This window comes from Talpa occidentalis, unplaced genomic scaffold (assembly GCF_014898055.3).
Source record: "Talpa occidentalis isolate TD23 unplaced genomic scaffold, MPIMG_talOcc4v2.1 talOcc4.14, whole genome shotgun sequence".
Lineage (NCBI taxonomy): Eukaryota > Metazoa > Chordata > Mammalia > Eulipotyphla > Talpidae > Talpa > Talpa occidentalis.
Window position 1 is genome coordinate 86125414 of NW_023601433.1, and position 12303 is coordinate 86137716.

Genomic DNA, 12303 nt, shown 5'->3' on the forward strand with positions numbered 1-12303 from the left:
GATGACAGTAGGCTCTAGACTCCAGTAAAGTTTTGGGCCACTGCCTAGGGAGATTTCCTTTCTGTGGACGTTATTTGAGCCTGTCCTCAGATATACACCCATGCTTTCCTTAATCTTTATTTGCATTCCTAAATCTTTGCAAGTCCTTGGGACTTGGAGCCAAAGTCTTACAGCGCTATTTCTTGCCTTACCCTTTTCTTCAAACGTTCTACTCTCTTAATGAGTTGATCCTTTTCTTCCTCCATTGCACCGATATCCTAAAAAAGTAGTCCAGAAGATATTATAAGAACAAGCATTTTTCCATAGAATACAGACACAGTTTTTATGTGATTCTGCATCTACCATTTTCATCACTTGCAACAAAGATCTCTCGGGATGAAGGGCATTTCTATTTGCTCCCCACCCGCAACTGGGGTTTTTTTACATGGGGTAATTATTTGGCAGCTTGGTGTTCATCTAGAAATGCAGGCTATAAAACTGGTTATAACCTAGCAAGGTAAAACTGCTAACCAGCACATTTGTGTTTTGATTCCAAATATGGGTATGCGATTTTTCAAAAATCTTCTATAATGGAAAGTGTGTCTAAAAACACAAACGGAACTGCTGACATCCTATCTGTTGTGGTAAATGCCAAATTATATATTCTGCCAATTTTCCATCATAATCATTTTTAAGGCTATGCTGTTTTCAATACATAAATTTGTTCCTGGTTTGGTCAATTAGCCAATTCCTTTCCCCAAAACAAAGACTTCAACTTCAAAGTGACCTTTCTTTTAATTAGTTCCATAATTTTTTTTTAAAGATTTATTTATTTATTTATACAAGCAGTGGGTACAGTCAGAAGCGTGGGAGGGCGAGAGAATTCACCAGAGCCAGAGCTGAGAACAGAACAGGCAGACTGACGAAGTACACTGCTGAGGGGAGCAGCGGGCGGCAGGAGAGGTCTGCGCGCCATGTGGGACTCTCGCCCGGTGGCTGGGGATCAAACCGGTGCTGCAGAGGCTGCGGGCAGCTTCGCAACCCAGCGCTCAACCGCTGTGCCACTGGGGAAGCCCTCCATAATATTTTCTTTTTTTTTTTTAAAAGATTTATTTATTTATTTATTTATTTATACAAGCACTGGGTACAGTTGGAAGCTCGGGAGGGTGAGAGAATTCACCAGAGCCAGAGCAGGGAGCAGAGCAGGCAGAAGGACCGAAGTACACTGCTGAGGGGAGCAGCGGGCAGCAGGAGAGGTCTGCGCACCATGTGGGACCCTCCTCCGGTGACCGGGGAGCAGCCGGGGATCGAACTGGCGCTGCAGAGGCTGCGGGCAGCTTCGCAACCCAGCGCTCAAACGCTGCGCCACCAGGGAGGCCCCCATAATATTTTCTAAGGAAAAAAGCGAACAAACAAAAATCCTTCCGAAACCTAAAAAACTAATAGCCTGATTATCACAGCGATACTAACAGGATACTCAGTAGTGAACAATATTTGGGAAGACAGGCACTCACACTCATCACTGATGGCATTGTACTAAAGAACAATATCAAGTCTCAAAATTAGTGTGTATGCCTTCTGGCCCAATCATTCTGTAATGCCTTCTCTGGGAATTTGTCCTAAAAAAATATTCATGAAAGGTCACATACTTCTCCACAAGAATTCTCACAGATGCTAACTCTATCTAAAATTTGGAAATTACCCAATGTCTAGAATTATTAAATAAACGACAACACAATACAACAAGTCATTACAAATTATGCAGAAGAATGTTTAACGACATGAGAAAAAATCATGATATGACATTACTTGAAAGAAGCAGATTACAACATTTATTTATAGTACAATACCAAGAAAGAGATTTAAATATATTCACTAAAATGTCAACAGTAGGTATTTCGAGTACATGGGATTGAGTGAATTATTTTCTATGTCTTGCTTAATAATACTTTGAAGACTATGTTAAAAAATACTTTGGTAATAATTAATGAAATTAAAATTATAGACACTAGATAACTTTATCATTTTTCTCCCACTAGATATGAGTTCATCTTTCATTCTTTTTTTTTTTTTTTTTTTTTTTTTTATAGAGGCATGCTTTATTTATTTGTTTTGCTGGTTTGTTTGTTTGTTTTGTTTATACATGCACTGGGTACAGTCAGAAGCGCGGGAGGGTGAGAGAATTCACCAGAGCCAGAGCGGGGAGCAGAGCAGGCAGAAGGACCGAAGTACACTGCTGAGGGGAGCAGCGGGCGGCAGGAGAGGTCTGCACGCCATGTGGGACCCTCCTCTGGTGGCCGGGGAGCAGCCGAGGATCGAACCGGCGCCGCAGAGGCCGCGGGCAGCTTCGCAACCCAGCGCTCAACCGCTGCGCCACCGGGGAGGCCCTCATCTTTCATTCTTAATGCCTTCAACAAACTCTTGGTGAAAACTTACCATGTTCAGAGCACTATGCTATAGTATAGAGTGAAAAAGATATATAGATATAATCCTTGACCTCATATGAATTAAACTTGGGAAGACAGCTATTAGAATATTATATGTATAGTAAGTGTTATGAAACAAAAAGAACTGGGGGAACTAATCTATCTAGGGAATCAGGGAAGACTTCTCTAAGGAAGCAACTTCCAACGTTCCCCGACTGAATGAGAAGATAAAACTGGCAATGATAATTCAGGAATGCTAAGAATTCAAAATCCATGAAATTGAGAATTAGTAAGAGTTTGTAGAAAGAACCTAAATGCCTGGTGTAAATGTAAAAATGCTTTTTTTGGGAGAATATTAAGTAGGATGCATCAAATTCCTAAAAATTTCCATATGCTTTAATAAGCAATTCCATTTTTAGAAATTTATTTTAAGAAAACAATCACAGGTGTAAAAAAAACTTATGTAGAAGATAATCATTGCATTATCTATAACCAAAAAAAAATGAGAACAAAACAACTTCCACACTATTGAATATTATTTAGTTATTAAAATAACTAAATAATAAAATTATTTAGTTATTAAATATTTTTAATAAATAGAAAGATAAAAAAGGGTATATGTAGTCTTGACTCATAATGAATTAAAAACAAAAATGCTAGCTCTACCATTAAAATCCAAAAAATATGATTATAGTTTCTTTTCTTTACCCTTCTTATTTCTGCTGTAGAAAATCCAGATGTCTTGAGCTGCTCACATTCTTTATGCAAAGTTTTAAAGGCTTCCATCAACTCTTCATACTAAAAGGACAAGTTAGAAAGTTACAAACTAATGACCAAATCTAGTAGGCTTTTCTGAATTAGATTATCTGTTAACTTACAGCAACTACTTACATCATTGCAGAACAGCACAAAAATACATCCTGAAACATTTATGTGAGACACAAAAACACTGGTGTTTATAATCTGGTCACTGACTACTTCTCTAGCTTCCTCACTGATTACTTTCCTACCTCACACTGTATACCTTGGCTATGTTGAATCTTCTTTCAGGCCTAGGAAGACACCAAGCTTTTGCCTTTAGTTTATACACCTCCATCCCGCCGATAACACTCTATGACCTTCTCTACCTTAACTTGGGTAATGCTCATTCATCCTTCAGGTCTCAGCATAGATACCATTTATATTCAGAGAAGCCCACTCCAGTCCTGTATCTATCCTATTATCAGAGTATCATGATATCAGGGTATGTATCATGTAAAATTACAATTGCCTAGTTACTGGTCTGTCTCTAGCATAGTAAGAGCCATAAGGACAAAAATCATATTGCTGGGCCTCCCCAGTGGCGCAGCGGTTGAGCGCTGGGTTGCGAAGCTGCCCGCAGCCTCTGAGGCACCAGTTCGATCCCCGGCTGCTCCCTGGCCACTGGAGGAGGGTCCCGTATGGCGCGCAGACCTCTCCTGTTGCCCGCTGCTCCCCTCAGCAGTGTACTTCTGTTCTTCTGCCTCCTCTGCTCCCTGCTCTGGCTCTGGTGAATTCTCTCACCCTCCCGCGCTTCTGACTGTACCCAGTGCTTGTATAAATAAATGAATAAATCTTAAAAAAAAAAAATCATATTGCTTGTATACACTTGACTATCTCTGGAGCCTAGCAGTGTACATAGCCAATTTGGGTGTTGAATAAAAAATAGTTCAGTGAATGAAAAAAAAAAATCCAACTATTACCTAAAAATTTTAAAAAGTAGTTTTTCATGGGCAATGGCAGGAAATTACTATTTTCTTGCCTGATCATATCTAAAAATCTGTAAATTAATCATTCTAAAACTCTTCATTCAAAAAGACAATGTGTATATTTTACTGGGGTTTCTGCTAATGACTGGCTAAATGTGTAAATCATTTTATATGTACATCTCAAACATGTTTCAAGAACAAACATACCTCTATTATTGTCACTAATTCTTCCACTAATTAGTAGAGTATGTTTAGTAAAAACTATGCATAAACTTCCTGTAGAGGAATTAGTTTTTATCAAATTTATTGGTGGGGCAGAGTAGGAGAGACTATTTCACATTTACACTCTATTTCCTACATTATATGAAACCCTAAAGGGCAAGGAGAGGTGGTCTCATTCCACTGTTCTTCTCCCATAACATTTGACATTATTTGCGCAAAACTTTCAATCCTAGAAACATCTTAAGAGATCAATATTCACTCTATTTTCAGTGACGACCATGGTTACCACAAATAACAGTACTTTGGATGAAAAATTTTTTTTAAAGATTTATTTATTTATTTATACAAGCACTGGGTATAGTCAGAAGTGTGGGAGGGTGAGAGAATTCACCAGAGACAGAGCGGGGAACAGAACAGGCAGACCGACAAAATACACTGCTGAGGGGAGCAGTGGGCGAGATAGGAGAGGTCTGCTGTACCATATGGGACCCTCACCAGAGGCTGGGGATCGAACTGGTACTGCAAAGGCTGCGGGCAGCTTCGCAGCCCAGTGCTCAACCGCTGCGCCACCAGGGGAGGCCCAATATGAAAATATTTGGATAAAAAAAATTTGGAGCACACGCCAAACCCTGGAGGAAAGCATAGATAGCCAAGATGTGAAACCTGTCTCCACAGATCTCACAATCTATTAGGAGTGACAAGTCGACAAACTACTCACAAGTAGCACAAATCAGTCTGTGTACACACTCTGGAGTAAAAGAACAAAGTGCTAAACAGAGGCACTTTTCTTAAAATCAAAGTCCTTTGAAATTTTAAACCTGAATCCTTTCTTTCCATAGTCTTTGATCAGCAATGTGCTTTGAAATCCCAGGACCAGGAGCCAACTAGTCAGAATCCTCAGTAGTTAATGCCAGAACCCATTATCACGACACTCTGGTAGGGAATGTGCACTGAAATTTTAAATTCCAGGCTCCTTCTCTGTCTTCTCTCTGACTGGGAAAGCCTTTGAGATCTCAACACCAGCTTCTCTGCCCACACACAACCCACGTGGGAGGATCCCATTTCCAATTTGCCAGGACTAGTGTTAATTTATCCCTTTTGTCCTGGTGTAATTATTATGATAGCTCCTTTCTCTCAGATTTGGATGACAAACTGTATAGTCACCTAACTGATGAGCAATTCCGAACCCAGGATCCTACTTACCCACAATTCTTAAGGAATACATTATTCTAAAATCCTAATTTCAGGAATTTTCTATTCATTTACCCTATCAGTAATGATATTTATGTGCAAAAATCACTATTTTAATACATGATTATGCTTGAACATTAGCTGATAACGGTTAGCTTTTGGTGCCATCTGAAACTACAGAAACAGCAAATAAAGGAAAAAAGAGATTAACGTGTATTTGAACATGTGCACCTTGAAATCCATTACAGATACCATTTATGTGTTGGATACCTGTTTGTTGGTATCAGCCACGATTTCATCCTGAAGAAACTCACTTGGTACCTCAAGTTTTATTAAAAAACGAGCTAAGTATGCTCTTTTCTTCAGTTCATTAGTCCTCTGAAGAAGCCAGTGGAGAACTGGGTAAATTACAGGTTTACTTCCAATCACCAAGCCCTGACGAAAGGTACTCCTATAAAAGAAAATAAACACATACACACATACAGAAGCTTGTAAGTTAACTTAGAAAAGCAATAGCATTTGCTCAAAATACGATTTATCATTTCCTGCCTGCTTTCCATTACAATTTTAAAAAGATAAAAGCAAAGCTATTCTAAAGTCCATATATACATTAAGCATAAAATTATGCTGTGGGCTTCCCTGGTGGTGCAGAAGATGCAACCTTATGAAGCTATCCACAGGCTCTGCAGCACAAGTTTGATCCCCAGCCAGGGAGCATCCCACATGGCGCAGCAGACCTCTCCTGACTCTCCCGCTGCTCTCCTCAGCAGTGTATTTCAGTCAATCTGCCTGTTTTGTTCCCCACTCTGTCTCTGGTGAATCTTAGCCCCACACCTCTGGCCTCTACCCCAGTTCTTGTATGCATAAACATTAAAAAAAATTAAAATCATGCTGTTAACATGTCACTCGGGTAGGTGGGGAGGTTGTGCTGAACCTTTAACCAGTATAGTCAGCCTTAACACTTCATTGTTTTTTATCAAGGATAGCAGATAAATGAGAAAGTGAACTGGGTTTATCTGTCTTTTTTTGATTAGGAGGAAGAATTGACTTGCTTCAGAAATTAAAAGTTGTGCATGAAATTAAAAGTTCAAGATTATCTTGAGATTCAGTGTCTGAGGACTAGAGAGACTAAGTCTGGCCTAGGAAGACTAATGGTGCCATCAAGGTTTGGCTATTAAAGCACAGTTTTAAGAAAGCAACAAGCGGTAAGATTCTTACATGTCTGTGGCATTTCCTGGTGGTTTGTATTTAAGGATACCAAGAAGGCTCAACATCCGTTTGGCTGTCTGCTCTGGCATCTCCTCTCTGATATCAACAACTTGCTAACAAAGGAATTGAAAAATATGTTATTGTTGTATATTTAACAATGAACAATATTTAAACTCACTGACAAAATTGTACTAACAGAGCATAAAAGGTCTCTTCATAAGACAGATTAAGTATAGAGGCCCCAGATTCCATGTGAGGGTACGTACAAGTCAGGTCAGGATTCATATCGAAAATGTCAAGCTTAAAAAAATCTCCAATGGAAAAGACCAGTGTATATGAGGCGTGAGCTGACTTGCAGTACAATAAAGCCTTTTGTAAAAGCATTTTCATTCCAGCACCAAATCTATTTATGTCTGAAAGTAGAGAAACTGTTTCCAAATAAGGTACAAGTAGATAATTTAATTTCGAGCTGGTAAAGAACACTTAAAGATAATTTACTATTTCTATATAGACACCAAAAATAAGGCCTGGAGAGGTTCATAATTTCCCTGAGACTCAGACCACAAACTGACTTTGCTGCCACCCTTTTCATCATAGAGGAAGAAAGAAGAAACTCTTACCTTTGGGTCAATCTCAGCAAGAACATCATTGAGAACTTGTAAGAGTTGCATTGGCTCCAGGGAATCAAAGGTGATTAAGTTATAGTTCTTCCTAAAAGGCTCCTTATTGAGACTGTCCACAATGAATTTGATCTGATCGCTCATAATTAGGTCTTACAACTTAAATGAGAATAAAAATAGAGAAAAAAGGCCTCAGTATTGACAAGTTTTGGGGGGAAATCAGCATCAAGTTCATAGGAAATAGGCGTGAAAAGTATAATTCTACATGACATAGAAAGTGCCATGAAAGAGTTATTTTATTGAAAGAAATCGGACTGTGAAGACTATATGATGAAAGCTGCAGTATGTTGTATTAACATTTGATGCTGAATGTTTTTGCACAGCATCTGGTGTGGTAACAATCATCTGAAATAACACTGAGTTACCACAGACAAATGCATAATAAACCCAACCTATTATAATAAATAATAAATCCTAACATCTCTCCCATTCAGCTTTAAATTCTACTCAGGGCTAAAAACTTGTTAGACTGCAGAGAGGCTTCTAATTTCTGCTTGTTTTTTTTGTTTCATTGCTATTCATTTATTCAAGTTTTTTTATTTCTATTTCTGTTTTTGGAGGTTTTCATTGCAGAATAAACCTTGGCTTTCACTGATCCTTTTATTTTTTTGTTTTCTATTTCTGCTCTTCCTTTACTATTAATATTATCTTGCTGTGAGTTCACCGTTAGTCTGATCCTTTCCTACCTTCTTGATATAAAATATTTATTCACTTATTCACTTATTCATAAATATTAAAATATTTATTCACTTTATTCATTTATTCACTTATTCACTTTCAAATATTTTTTAAGTTTAAATTTATTTATTTATTAAAAAGATTTACTTATTTATACAAGAACTGGGGTACGGGCCAGATGTTCGGGAGGGTGAGAGGATTCACCAGAGACAGAGCGGGGAACAGAGCAGGCAGACTGACTGAAATACACTGCTGAAGGGAGCAGCAGGAGAGACAGGAGAGGTCTGCTGCACCATGCGGGTAACTCCGTGGCCAGCAGGGATAAACCCGTGCTGCAGAGGCTGACCAACAGCTTCACAGCGCTGTTCTCAACCGCCTGCGCCATGAGAGAGGCCTGTTTTTTTAAGTTTTATTTTAACTTTGGGGGTTACACTTTTGCACTTCCATAGATGCACGTTCTACTCACCCTCGACCAATTCTTTTCTTCTTTTTTTAATAGCAGCCCGTGCAATTCCAGATTTCTGATTTCTCTTGAAACTCAGATCTGGTAAGTCTGGGCCCATGATTGCGCAGGGCCACCAACCAAAGCTGTATAGAGGCTGTACTCTTTAACTGGGGCACAAGCTCTTTGGTTCTGTTTGGTTTTCCTCCACCAAGCATTTCTCACCCATTTGTGTTATCAACTTGGTATTGTAGGCAGAGGCTTCTCCAGCCCCTGAGAAACTCAGGCCTTTATTTCCTTTGCATTCAATATGATAAGAGCCTCATGTTTTCAGTCCCACCTCTCCCATTCCAAATCATCTGTAGCCTTCTCTTAGCCTATAAAATAAAGCCCAGACTTCTTGGGTTTCTAGACTCTCTAGGTCTAGCTCCATTCAGCCTTGCACTCTTTCCACCTTCAGCCAACAGAAATAGTCACTGCTTCCCAAAGAGTTTTGACCCTCTGACTTTCCTCTGACATCTGTTAATACTGTTTTTTCCTCCTAGAAGGACTATTCTCCATTCCCCCCTTTCCAAAAGTGCAAATCCTAAGCGTCATTATTTAATTTTTTTATAGAGGTAACATGTGTTTAGAATACTGTATGCTATTTGTTACCACACCACAGCAACCACCAGAGCACTCCATCATAGGTCAAAGCTAAAACAGCTTTATCCAAGTTCTTTCTCATTGTTTCCTGCATTCATTTATCACTTGTTTAGGGGAATAAATGATAGAAATTTTGCGGGCAGACCATTTTTTAAATTAGTAGATATTTAAATGAATTTTTAAAATTCCAATGCAATGCTAAAAAATTAAAGAAAAAATTACTTCAGTGTTTCCTAATTGCTTTTAGCCATGAAAGGGGTAGATGCCATTTTATCTAAGATATTAGTGGGGGCCGCTCTGAAATAATAGGTCTCTCAGGTTGAGTGGGTGGTGCTGGATATTAAGTCTAACATCAAAATGTAAAGATAAAATTTTTCCACAATTATGATAAAATTACGAGTAGTTGCATATTTTGGCTTAAAAAAAAAAAAAAGCCCCGAGTAACCAATGGAATTTATAAATCTGAGGTTCCCTTTAAGCTATAAAAGAAAAACCTCAATCAAAAATCCACATCACAGAGGCAAGTTTTCCCTTGTTAAAAGTAGTTTACGTAAAAGTCCACGTCATGACCTTCACGCGCATATATATTTAATGATTTAGAAATCATTAGAATCACATTCCTTCTCCTTCAAGAACAAAATTGAGTAACTGTACAAACGTGGCAAATGTCACCTGGAGGGGAAAAGAAACAAGGTGGGGGTCTCCCCCTAGCCGCCCACCGGCTTTCAGGGGTCACCAGCTAAGGACAGCGAGGTGCAGAACAGGTGGGTGTCTGTGCCCGGCGGGCTCTGCGCTCTAAAATTAGCAAAAGCAATTACTCAGGCCTCGGGGGGCCGGTCGCCGGCTGGGCCACCCGCTCCCCCACTTCGGGAGCCGAGGCCCCGGCGGGCGGCGTTAAACCAGGACGGGCGCGTCCGGGGCTCGACTCGGCGCAGGAACCCGCCGCCCGCCCGGGCCGGCCCCCGCGGGCCCTCCGCCTCCGACGGACCCCCACAGCAGGGCGCCCGCCGCCGGGGCTGGGGGGGCCGGGACAGGGGACCCCAAATTCGACGGGTTCCTCGCGGGGGCTGCTGAGCCGTGCGGCCCCTCCCGCTGGGGAGCAGCCTGGAGGGCAGCGAGGCCGCCCCGGGGCCCGATCCCCGACGTGGGGCTTCCCTGCGGGGACCCCGCGACTCGCTGCACTGTAAAGAGGAGGGGGCGGGAGTTCTATCTCGGGGTTCGGGGGCATTTCCGACCGCGGGTTGGCGAGGTTACCTCCAATTGTCCTCTCGAAACCACTTTTCTTTCCCCACCCCCCAAAAAGCTTTGGGGCGCCAGTGGGTTGCTAGAGATGAGCTCCTTGGTAACGGTTGCTAGGCCGTGGCGTACGTCATTTCCGGCGGGGCGGGCCGGCGCGCTTCCGGCGGGGCGGGGCGAGGGGGGCGGGGCGAGGGGGCGGGGCGAGGGCGGGGCGGGCGCCCCGGGCTCGAGGGGAGCGGCGGCCGCGGGCTGGCGCGGGCTGGGGGCGCGTGGGCCTCGGGAAGGGGAGACGGGGGTGGGCCCGGGTGCCGCGGGCTCGAGGGCTGGACGCCTCGGCCGACAGCCTGGAGACCTGCGGAGCTGTCGCGTCTGCAAAGTTGCCGAACGTCCTGCAGTCTGCATTTCACAGACTCGCTCGCTCGCCTGTGCAGACCGCGTGCTCGCCCGCCCGTCCATTCATCACCCAAAGGCCGACGACGCCCCTGAGGAGGGAGCCTTTGGTTTGGGCTTCACGTTTAGGATTTTGACCCAAGTGTCTGCATATGCGGTTACGCGTAGGAACGATTGCAGAGGATGGAAAAAAGGAGACATTGCACAGAGAGAGCAGCTTCTGTGTCACGTCGTCTGTACTGGGAATTAAACTGTTTTTAATCCAGTAATTAAAAAAAAAGTTGAGAACCTAAAAAAAAAAAAAATCAATGGCCTGAAGACTCCACGAGCGCCTCTTTTAGGCACCTGCGGACATAAATGAAGCCCTCCTTGTGGCTTCGTGAAGGTCACTGTGGGGCAGGCAGAAGTAAGGTCTTCATACCCATCACGGGAGACTCAAACTAGGATTGACAAGGAACCCCAGGATGGTCCCAGCCGCCTGGGGGAGACCTGAGGTAGTGACTAGTGTTTTGAAAGCACCCCTATTAGAATGGAGATGATGTCAGCTGGCAATGAAAAAAAGGGAAAACAAGTGAAATTCCTTACACTCTGAAAATTGACTTGCCTGCTTAGACATCTTAGAAGAAACCAACTACAGATTGAGCATCGACTTAGAACAACAAATTCCTCATGAGGCTCTCCCCACATGCCCACACTGGCGCTAGGAAGGCACTGCAGAGCAGGACTTACCCACCTGGTCACGACCTGGTCACAGAGCTGACAGTCTGGTGCAGGAGGGGAGACATCTGACTGAGTAACACCAATACAACAATGCTAAATGCTATATTAAAAAAGCAGCCAGTGATGCAGCACCCAGCTGAAAGGTCCCAATTTTGTGGCTCAAGGGGGCCATACTCTCCAGACAGTTCCATCAGACAAAGTGATATTTAAGGATTAGTGAAATAGGAAAGTGTGGGGGAGGTTTTCAGGCAGAGGGAACAGAACATTCCAGGTCGGGTTCTTGGCTGACTGCCTTCTGATGATTGAACTATCAAGACAAGGTGCCCCTGCAAGGTACTTGGAGAGCAGACAGACCCATCCCGGCTCACAGACACTCAAGAGCAACTGTAGGAGGCAGCGCTTGGAATCTTGAACAAATAACTGGGAGAAACAACCAAAGATTTACACAAGGGACTGATTCGTGGCGTCTGTGGGCTGGGTGGGCAGCTGCTCTTGGATGCCTGGGCTTGAATTCTGGGTCTACCTTGTATGGCCTCCTCTCTCTGGGCTTCTGTTTCCTCTTTTTAAAAATGTGGCTAGGGCCTCCCTGGTGGCACAGCGGGTTGAGCGCAGCGCTGTGAAGCTGTCGGCAGCCTCTGCAGTGCCGGTTCGATTCCCGGCCTGCCAGGGAGCTACCCACATGGTGCGGCAGACCTCTCCTGTTTCATCCGCTGCTCCCCTCAGCAGTGTCTTTGGTCTGTCTGCCTGTTTTGCTC

At 42.8% G+C, this 12303-nt stretch overlaps 1 protein-coding gene across 6 annotated transcripts in view; it reads right to left on the reverse strand.

Annotated features, from left to right (window-relative positions):
* Positions 1-12303, reverse strand: part of IFT81 (intraflagellar transport 81) — a 207348-nt gene that overhangs the window by 58943 nt on the left and 136102 nt on the right. For 5 of the 6 annotated variants that reach the window (XM_054695360.1, XM_054695359.1, XM_054695357.1 and 2 more), the window contains 5 exons: positions 7375-7533; positions 6764-6867; positions 5816-5996; positions 3114-3203; positions 192-257 (listed from right to left, as the gene is read on the reverse strand). In XM_054695360.1, coding sequence (XP_054551335.1) covers positions 192-257; positions 3114-3203; positions 5816-5996; positions 6764-6867; positions 7375-7518 — 585 coding nt within the window. In that variant the 5' untranslated portion in view covers positions 7519-7533. Of the gene's footprint in view, positions 1-191; positions 258-3113; positions 3204-5815; positions 5997-6763; positions 6868-7374; positions 7534-10453; positions 10575-12303 lie in introns of those variants that run through there. The other variant, XM_054695355.1, reaches the window with a different exon arrangement.